This window comes from Sinocyclocheilus rhinocerous, unplaced genomic scaffold, assembly GCF_001515625.1.
Source record: "Sinocyclocheilus rhinocerous isolate Xijiao unplaced genomic scaffold, SAMN03320098_v1.1 scaffold2258, whole genome shotgun sequence".
In the NCBI taxonomy this organism is placed as follows: Eukaryota; Metazoa; Chordata; class Actinopteri; order Cypriniformes; family Cyprinidae; genus Sinocyclocheilus; species Sinocyclocheilus rhinocerous.
Window position 1 is genome coordinate 32,071 of NW_015655390.1, and position 9,853 is coordinate 41,923.

Genomic DNA, 9,853 nt, shown 5'->3' on the forward strand with positions numbered 1-9,853 from the left:
GTGTCACCGTAGCGCTATTTTGGAGAGTATCCACTGAACGCAAACTGCATATGCTGTTCTGTGTCAGCCGCACCACACGGATACGCTGTTTTCGTTCAAATCAAAGCGTAAATAAACGTAGACAACGTATCTGTGTGGTGCGGCTGACACAGAACAACATACACAGTTTGCGTTCAGTGGATACTCTCCAAAATAGCGCTACGGTGACGTGGAGGAGACGAATTGTTGGATAAAGTCGTTATTTTTGTTTTCTTTACGTACAAAAAGTATTCTCGTATTAAATCAATCAATAAATCAACAATAGGCCAGTTACTTCATTGGCAACTGACAAATATATACAGAAGAGATAGAAAAGGGGGAAAGAAAAATCACATACAAAAAGAGTAAATTGAAATCTTCATACAGTCAATCATAATATAATTAACCAACATATTAAGTGGAGAAAAATTTTGATCTTAGACATAACAGAAATGCATGGTCCATTTATGCAAAAGGAAATTGTTGCTCCTTCATATTTCCATTTCTCTTTGGTTTAAGTCTTAAACTTATTTTCATTTTTTCCAGATCTCCTTCCTGAGAATTTTGTGGAAGAGAAAACAAAATCTATTGACCCTAATGGCATCATGGCAGAGATTAATCATCGTGACCGACCTGGAGTCCATCTAAAGTGAGTTTCTCAAAAAAAATAGGAAGTTTCTGATTCTCTTTTCTGATTGTTTCTCACTTTCCTCTGACGTACTTCTCTCTCTTTTTTTTTTTTTTTTTCTCAAGGTACTCTCACGTTTCTCCTCTGGAGCTGGACAAATTCCTTGAGGATGTGAAGTGAGTCACAGAGAACATCAGTTGATTTTAGATTTAGACTATTTTTGTTTCCATACTTGAGCATTTGAAACCTTTCTTCTTCTGCTCAAACAGGAACGGCATATATCCCCTTATGAACTTTGCTTCCCAGCGGCCGCATCCTATCCCCCGGGCTCTTTCTTTGTCACAGGAACAGATGGAGACTGTGAAGACCCCAACCCCAGAACCACAGGAGACTGAAACCAGAAAGGTTAGAATACGATTTATATTAGAAACAATGTTGAGAGTTACTAACTCCCGAGTAGTGATGCTTTGCCTCAAATAAAGCTTTGGGAAGACTGATTCAAGTTAGTCAATCAGTTCGTTCACACAGTTTGTGTAAATAAACACTGCTCAGAAGATTCACAATTCATTTTAAACTCTGCGTCGTCGTTTTTGAAGCAAAATATTAGTGGTCTAACAAATGTTGTGTCCAGATCTGATACAGATGATGAGCAAGGGTCAATCTGAAAAAGTTGATGTCTGTTTAAATATTTCCCAGAAATGGTGATCGATGTATCTCATCCATGTACAAACAGTATTTCACTTACTTTCTTCTAACTTTCTATTACTCCATGAGACTCTGTCCTCTTAAAAACCTGGGGTGTTTGATTTGTGCAACAGAAAAGAGGCACTAAATAGCCAAATCCTTGTGGTTTCATACAGGTTGTCCAGATCCACTGTAATTTGGAAGCGAATGAGGAAGGCACAAGGAGTCATGTGAGTAAAATTTTTTTGGCATTTAGTTTTGCTTAGCTTCTTCACCTGAAAAGCTGTGGACATTGTGCATCATCTATCCTTTCTTTCTCTGTAGCTCTCTCTTTTTTTAAAGATGGATGACAGGCTTCACCGTCAGCTTAGCTGTGATGTTTTGCCATGTAAGTACATTTTAAAACATTCAAACGTGTTCTTGCATTTATTTTTTGAGAATAAAAATGAGAATATATGAGATGTGTGTAAATGGCTGAAAAGTACATTTACATTTTTTTTCAGCTGACAGTCCCAAAGATTTGGCTAGTGAATTGGTTCACCATGCTTTCATCAGTGAGGTAAGCTCAAGATCTTCTAAACATCAGGCTTCTTCGTGCCTTTTAGTCACATTTAGCAGATAAGAGCTTATACTATATTTATATACTATACTTACTATATTTAAGCATATACCATATTTGCTATATATTATATGTATTGTTTTTTTACATGAGTATACTGAATGTATGTGGGTAAAGTTGATATAATCATAGTAGTTGTAAGTTGGAGTTATTATTTGTTAAATGGTGAAAACCACATGAAACCTGTAAGGTATTGTTCAATTTATAGCAATTTGGTGTAGTAACAAGCCTAATTACTATTTGGTGATGTGTATCATGCATATAAATGACAGGGTTAAAATTTGAATTATATCACCCAACCCTAAGCACTTTAACTGAGGAATTAATAGAAAGTTAATACTTATACATAACACATTGTACATGATACATCTTTAGTCCTCTAGTGTGCAAGCCAAAGGAAACCGTGGCAAGGGACGAAAAACTCCCATTTGATGTTACCAATTCTTGTTTAGTATATTTTTGTCTTAACCTTCAGATGAAATGAATAGCTTTGCTTTATGTGTGATTGCTATTATCTTGTTTTTGTGTCATGCAGGAAGACTGCGAGAAGTTGGCATGTTTTCTTGAGGATGCATTATGTAAGCACTGGTCAGGGACGTCCACCTCCCCCACTGCCATGGCTATGATGTACTAAGCCCAGCTGGTCCCATAATAGACAAACAGAGATTGAAGACTGGGCCAGAACATGAGGAAAAAGAGATGGCGAGAGATTCAGAAGAGGGAAATGAGACCAAAAGTGCAACATTACATAATGAAGGTCATGACAAGATGGCTTCAGAATAAGTGACGGGCCTGGGGAGAAAAGCTCACACCATACCGCATGGTACCTGCACAAACTCCAAAGAGCTCAAACTGTTCATTTTGATCTTGAAGGTCGAATTACTGCTATCATCTCACCGTGACGAACATTTCTATCACTTGCAGAGATTCTGCTTCAGTGCCAGCATTTTGGTTGTGATTTTTTTTTTATGAGTTTAAATGATTTTTAATAACATCCTTCCAAGTCATTGTGCCTATATGGCGTAATCCATCTTCATCTAGCAAAGGACAAAATCTCAAACAGACAATTTTGTTCCAGTTTAAATGTGTTATTTATTATTTTAAACAATTAATACACAGTCTTGGTATACATGTTTAAAAGTTCAAGCAAGGAAATGCATCAAAATGTTTAATTCTACATTTCTAAATGATCTTGTTTTGTATGCTTTAACAAGCTGACTTTGAGCAAACAAATGTATGGTACTATGACAAAAGTGCTCTTGGCACCTAATACTAATATATTTCAACACATTTTTTTTTAGACCTTAAACTTCATTTCTTGCTCTTTATCTTGAATGATTTTACTGAGTTTAAGATGTCTCTTTTTTAATTGAACTATGTTGATCTCAATTGCTTTTTTCATGCAGATGGTAACTTTGCAGATGTTTATAAACAGTGGCAATAATGGTATCCTTAAGTAGTACATTACCATTCAAATATTTGGGGTCAGTAATTTTTTTTTTTTATAAATTAATACTTTTATCCAGCAAGGGCACATTAAATTGATCAAAAGTGACAGTAAAACTTTTACATTGTTATGAAAAAAATCTGTTTTGAACTAAATGCTGTTCTTTTAAACTTTATATTAATCCTAGAAATTTGAAGAAAATGTATCATGGTTTCCACAAAAATATTAAGCAGCTGTTTTTAAACATTGACAACAATAAGAATTGTTACTTGAGCACAAAATAAGAAAACAATTCAGTTATTTTTTATTTTTTTTTACAATATTACTGTTTTACTGTATTTTTGATGAAACTTAATGCAGCTTAAGAGACTTCTTTCAAAATCATTCAAAAAATCTTACTGACCTCAAGTGTACAAGATGTCCCATCTGATATTTGCTCAGTTTTAAGCAACAAAGCAGAAGAGCATTTCATCCAGATGTATTTTACCAAGAAAAAGCTGGAGCTAATGAGTAGATCGATAAATTCAGTAAGACATTTGCTTTCATTCATTTAGCAGACATTTTTAACCAAAGCGATTGATACAAACACAAACAATTAATCATAAAAGCATTTTGAGCAGCTAATGACACAGGGGTCCTGTTCATGAATGTAACAGTGTTGACGTGGGATTTTTATTTTTATTTGCCTTCTTAATGTGAATATGACCTGATCCTAGATCAGCTGTCTGCTTAGAGGTGTTTAACGTATATGGGTCCAGTTTACTTTTAATTATTTCTTTGTCCCTTACACTAATTAATGCATAGCGATAGCATACAATGAACTGACCGTTGACTGAATCAGAAGAAACAATGGTTTACTTTAATAAATCCCTCCACTGGGAATGAAGGGCTCTTATTCTATTTGGCATTTACATATTACCACAGTATGCATATATTTTGTATCATGTAAAAGGATTCATACACTGCTTTGTATGTATTCTATATGTAAGAACTTGAACCATGTCACGGGCAAAGATGTACTGGGTGCAGTGCTGGCAAGAGTGGGTACTACATTGCAAAAATAGTATCCTGTATTTGATTGACACTTGCATATTTACAGTATTCATTCTGTGAAAACATCCATGTTGCCATGCCGTCCAAAGCAATAGTATCTGTTAGGGATGCTTTCAGTACTGTACTCGCCAATGGCTTTGACTTCCCAATATTACTTAAAAATATGTGCATGTCAGGAAAGGAATGCTTTTACAGAATTGTTCATTTTTGATATATTGGCATGGTTGTACAATGGCTGTATTACAGCTTCAGAAAACTATTACAAGGGATTTGTAATCTCCATTTATTCTTGCAAATTCAAACGATTCAGATGTCAAGGAAAAAGTCACCATCCTCCCAGTGTTATTATAAGACTAATGTCTTGCAATGTAATAAATTTGTATGTAGATACAAGACATATGAATGTACAGTGACTGTTTAAATATACTCTTCCTAATTCCTGGTGTCCTTTCTCATCTTAATCAAATACATTAACCAGACTTTTGCTTTGGGCAGTTATTTATTTATTTTTTTCTTTGTGTTGAAATTGTATACTGTGACATGGAATACTATAACATTAAATTATAAAATTAATACTTTAATATGGCTGAATTTATTTATGTTGTGTAATAGCATAAAAAAGCTCTAATATATAATTAATTTAGATTTCAACTGAAATATCTATGTGTGGGCTTTTACGCTATTTCTCTACATTAGAAATATTAATTCATCTTTTGCGATCGTCTTATCAAAGGCGCCACATATTATCTCAAGAAAATGAGAAATTATGTTTTATTGTGTTCTCTAACTTACATCATCATTAAATTTTGTTTTTTCAATGCGACTTGCTTTCCTCCAATCACAGCCTGATCGGCCACACTGCAGCTGCGCGCCTCTTACCTAACTCTCTCTCGGTATCGCGAGATTTCATAGTCTTCCTCGCCGTGTGGACGTTAGCGCTGGAAGGTGTGCTCTATGGCGGTGGCTGTTTCAGCGGTAAATGTAATATTTTGTTTAACTTCTCTGTTAATATACACACAGTAGTATTTAAAGAGTGTATAGTAGTGTTTTCGGACAGAGGTTTCATTTAAAAAGTTAGAAGAACAGGGGAATGGCTAACTAGCCTAGCGCACCGAGAGCGGGATTTTCTCCCTGGCCTGCTGCTGCGTGTCTTTTTAGAACCACAGTGATTAAATCCTGCTCGACTGATTTATAACTGTTGGGATTTGTTTCAAACGGTTATTTTTAACGGTGTATTACTATGTTTGTTAACCACACACCTGTGCTCACTCGCTTTCTTCATTCGTTACATGAGCTAGCGTGTTAACCCGCTCACATTGTCCTCCATGAGCTGAATCAACTTTGCTGATGCTGCACGGTCCAGAAACTAAACGCTCCGTTTAAATGTCTTTACGCTGTTAAGATTTCTTTGCAGTTACTATTCGCTTTTGAAAAAAAGTGCATTGCCGTCGAGCAGTCTTTTTGAGTATCGAATTGAGTATCGTTAATCCCAACATTACACAAGGCCTAATGGCCGGTGAGAACGTATGGGACACATTCGTGTGGACGGGGCCTCCCTCATACTTCATTGAATGCTGATTTTTTTTGACCTCCTAGTCAGTGTGATTACTTTATGTTAACATTGACTAGATAATGTTTTTGTATTAAATCAGAGCAGGCCTCTTAAATGGTCTATTTAGAGATCATCGTTTTCCTAACTAGTCTGTTTTACAGACATCTCAAAAGCCATGCTATTATAATTAACGTTAGGTTGAAAAACTTAAGTTCACCCTTTTAACTTGGGAAATGGACGCAGTGTACGTGGTTTTACTGAAACCTCTCTCTTTCCTTATAGACTCTGTATTGAACAGTAAAAGCTCCCCATAAATAATCTCGCAAGACACCCCAGCGGAGAGCAGGTGCTAGGTAAGGGGCCTATCCAATGCTCACCCCGAGACCACTCTTCCCCTTTGTCTTGAAAGGGGTTTGCAAAGTGTCTGATTGCCTTTCACTTGTTGGGAGTATTACACATATTTGATAAACAACAGGTTGCATCAGGCAACCTGTACTTCCTTTTTATGTTGTTCAAGTGTCACCAGTATATGTATAATAAAGTGTTAGAGCTTTTAGGGAATAAAAAAAAATATTAAGTGTTTTTTTTTTGTTTTTTTTTTGCATAGTCATTGGAACAAAAACATATATTTGTCATCCAGGCCAATCATGCCATACTGGTAGCTCAAGTCCTGTAATTTTTAGATGAGTTTAAGCAATATGCAAGTTCTTTGCGCTAATTTTCACAAATTGTCAAATTTTGTTGTCAGTCACATTAAAGGAATAGTTCAGCTAAAAATGAACTCATTTAACCATCCGGATGTCATTCTAAACCTGTATGACTTTATTCTGTGAAATACAGTAGGAGAAATTTTCTTTGTCCTTGTTGCTTATTTTCATACAAGACTTGTTTCAAGCTTTAAAAAGGATGCAAATATCATAAAAGCAGTAAGTGCAGTTTAAATAAAGCTTCTGAAGCCAAACAAACCAAAATTTAAGCGATGACTCAGTGAAAATCATCTTCCATTAGTCTAGAAAATCATACGGGTTTGGAACAACATGATTAAAACAATGTTCACACCAGAAATTATAACTCGAACAATAACTATATAAGCATCCACACCTATGGACAATGATGTCCTGTTTAAAGGCAGAGTAAGTGATTTCTGTTAGCCAATGTTGATATTTGAAATCACCAAAACAAACACGCCCCTACCCCAAAAGGGTCTTGCCCCTATTTTGATAGCTCCGCCACACATACGTACTCAACCCAGGCCATGATTAGTTCTGTGAAACATAGCAAAATCGATGTTACACCGTGTCTACGGATGTGAGCGGCGCGGCGCAACAAAGCGTGAATTCGGATTGGCTGTTAATGGTTTTTATTGTTTGGTCAAAAAAAATTATGAAAGTTATACCAACAATATTGTTATAGTTGTAGTGTGTCCTTATTGTCATACAATCAGAACGATTATTAAAGTTTTATAGTCATCATCCTTATTGTGAATGGGCCTTAAATCACAAAGCTTCATTTTTTTGGGTGAACTGTTCTTTTTAAGAATCATTGCCACTGAACAGATGTGTACAAAATATATTTCCGTAAGGTTTTTCACCCAGGGCTTCATGTCCTAAACATTTTAGAGGCAGCTTTTTTTCCCCCCTGGATTTGGATGTCAGTGATCTCAAATTGTTGTCTCCCTATCCAGTTCTCTTGTTCTAAGTAGGTTTGTGTTTTTCTTTTCCTTTTTTCTTCTTTGTCGTTTCTCTCTATGTGTTGTCTGTGCTGTAGAACATATCTCTTGACTGTACTATATTTCCAAAGCCAATGGCAGAACTTTTTGGGTTCAAACCTCCTAAAGGGGGGGGGGGACAGTGCACCACTCTGGAGTTCATTTGAGCAAAGGTACTTAAGTTTTCTCTTGTGTAGTATTAAATAAGAGGGCTCACTAGGGCTGCACGATTCTTGCTAAAATGTAAATCACGATTTTTCTCCATGGGAATTGAGATCACGATTCTCTTACACGATTCTCATTTTTTCAACCAAAATTTATTGCACTCAAGTACAAAAACAAAACAAAACACGCTCACTTACTTTAGCATATGCACTCTAAGGGTATATGGTCCTCCAGTGACCGACATCTCAGTGTTTCCACTGAGGGGAGAAGTCACCATGTGGTACAAATGCATGGTTCCCTACCATAATGTGAGAAGCCTGTTCATTAAATGTAAACAGAAGGCTCATTATCAACGGCCTTTCAGTTCAGTGTAAAATGTCTTTAACAAAGCCTTACACTAAACTGAAGGTATCCAACATGTGCTGAAATGTAGAAAGCTGTTTTAGAGCAAGCTCAAAATGATTTAAAATCATTTGCAGTAATGTAAATATGAGAACTTGTTTCCAGCTCTAATCCTAATACTTTTTATGCATTTAAAAAGGTAAATTAACTTAAGATGCATTATTTCTACTATTGTTCAATAAAGTATTATCCAGATTTATTATATGACTGATGTAATTTGAGTTTGCTCTTAAACTAGACCGTTTTAAAGCTGTAAGTTGTCCATTGTGTATTGCAGTCCAGTGTGTGCATTGAGTAGATGTGCAGTTTCACTGCAGCTCACATTCATCAGGCCTGACAGATGCCTGTGCTCTGTGCAGGGAGGCGAGGCTCTGATGATGGAGAATGGACAGAGCATGGCCTCGAAGCTCGGCCTGCCGCCCCTCACCCCGGAACAGCAGGAGGCACTGCAGAAGGTGAGACTTTCCCCAGACACTGCTTCTGCATATGGGTACTGAAATCAGTGATTGATGTGTGACTTGACTTTACCAAACTCAATAACAATTATACAAAAGTGCATCAGACAGAGGCTTTCATTTATATTTTTGTGATTGGTTACTTTAGTTGCATTGTGATCAGTAAGCAATTTGGGGTGTGTGCTTGCGATTTTTTTTTTTTTGATCGATTTTGCGAGTTAATCTGCAAAAATCCATACCAAGAGTTTTTCCAGGTTGTCAGTTGCTGAAACGGATGAGAAGGCACCACTGACAATTTTTTCGTGTCCTCTAGCTTAATAAGCATGTGTTTACTCAGTGCACATGTAAGCAAGCAGTGGACAAGAGCAGAACCAGTGCTATGCCTTCGGTACTAGTGGTGTCTGATTATCTGCTAGTACTATTCTCAATAGCTGGTACACTATTTAAAGTGGATAATTATTCTCATTTAACATTTGTTAATTTTTTTTAGCAGATTTGTGAAATATGATATGTGACATTACATTTTAGAGATGTATTTTGGTTTAACTGAAGCTGGGTTCAACATTAAGCCTTGACGTGCTTGTCTTCCGGGCAAGTAAATCAGTCATTCATCATGTCCCAAGTAAAAAAATATTTCTTGTCCGGAGAGAAAAAAGGAATTTTTTGTAGCGTAAATGTCATTTATTCTGAATCAGTATACTTATCTGTGTTCTGTTAGTTTTTACTTCAATTTGTGATATTTGCCCTCTTAAATTGATTTTCAGGGCATTTTTTGCTTCTATAAACGGAAATTTTTATCCTAACCTTATTAAGAGCATGCCTCATCTTTAATGTCAAATTCTGAACTTTTATCAATAAATTCAATTAGAATAAGGTACAAATAGAACTGTTACCAATCAAATAAAATTAGATAGATTTAGGGCTGCCACTAATGGCTATTTTTATTTTGATTAATCTATCGACTAATTTAACGATTAATCAATTAATCTAAATGATTAATTTCCCACAAAAAAATCAACAATTTAAAGAACATTTTATTAAACTTGCAACTTTGCCATTCAGTAGTGTACCATAAAAAAGTATAAATGTAAACAAGCTATTGACGAAATGTAAAACTAAAAG

General features: G+C 35.8%; 2 protein-coding genes across 8 annotated transcripts in view; both read left to right on the top strand.

Annotated features, from left to right (window-relative positions):
• Positions 1-3,451, top strand: part of LOC107718042 (nuclear receptor-binding protein 2-like) — a gene marked incomplete at its 5' end in the record, with an annotated part of 8,223 nt that extends 4,772 nt beyond the window's left edge. Inside the window, 7 exons of the mRNA XM_016524975.1 lie at positions 565-667; positions 772-822; positions 916-1,051; positions 1,507-1,560; positions 1,655-1,718; positions 1,834-1,889; positions 2,485-3,451. Coding sequence (XP_016380461.1) covers positions 565-667; positions 772-822; positions 916-1,051; positions 1,507-1,560; positions 1,655-1,718; positions 1,834-1,889; positions 2,485-2,583 — 563 coding nt within the window. The remainder of the gene's footprint in view (positions 1-564; positions 668-771; positions 823-915; positions 1,052-1,506; positions 1,561-1,654; positions 1,719-1,833; positions 1,890-2,484) is intronic.
• A 1,876-nt stretch (positions 3,452-5,327) lies between these two features.
• Positions 5,328-9,853, top strand: part of LOC107718021 (poly(U)-binding-splicing factor PUF60-like) — a 27,199-nt gene continuing 22,673 nt past the window's right edge. For 2 of the 7 annotated variants that reach the window (XM_016524938.1, XM_016524944.1), the window contains exons 1-2: positions 5,341-5,430; positions 8,636-8,731. In XM_016524938.1, coding sequence (XP_016380424.1) covers positions 5,404-5,430; positions 8,636-8,731 — 123 coding nt within the window. In that variant the 5' untranslated portion in view covers positions 5,341-5,403. Of the gene's footprint in view, positions 5,431-6,283; positions 6,355-7,768; positions 7,883-8,635; positions 8,732-9,853 lie in introns of all 7 variants that reach the window. The other 5 variants (XM_016524942.1, XM_016524943.1, XM_016524940.1 and 2 more) reach the window with 5 other exon arrangements.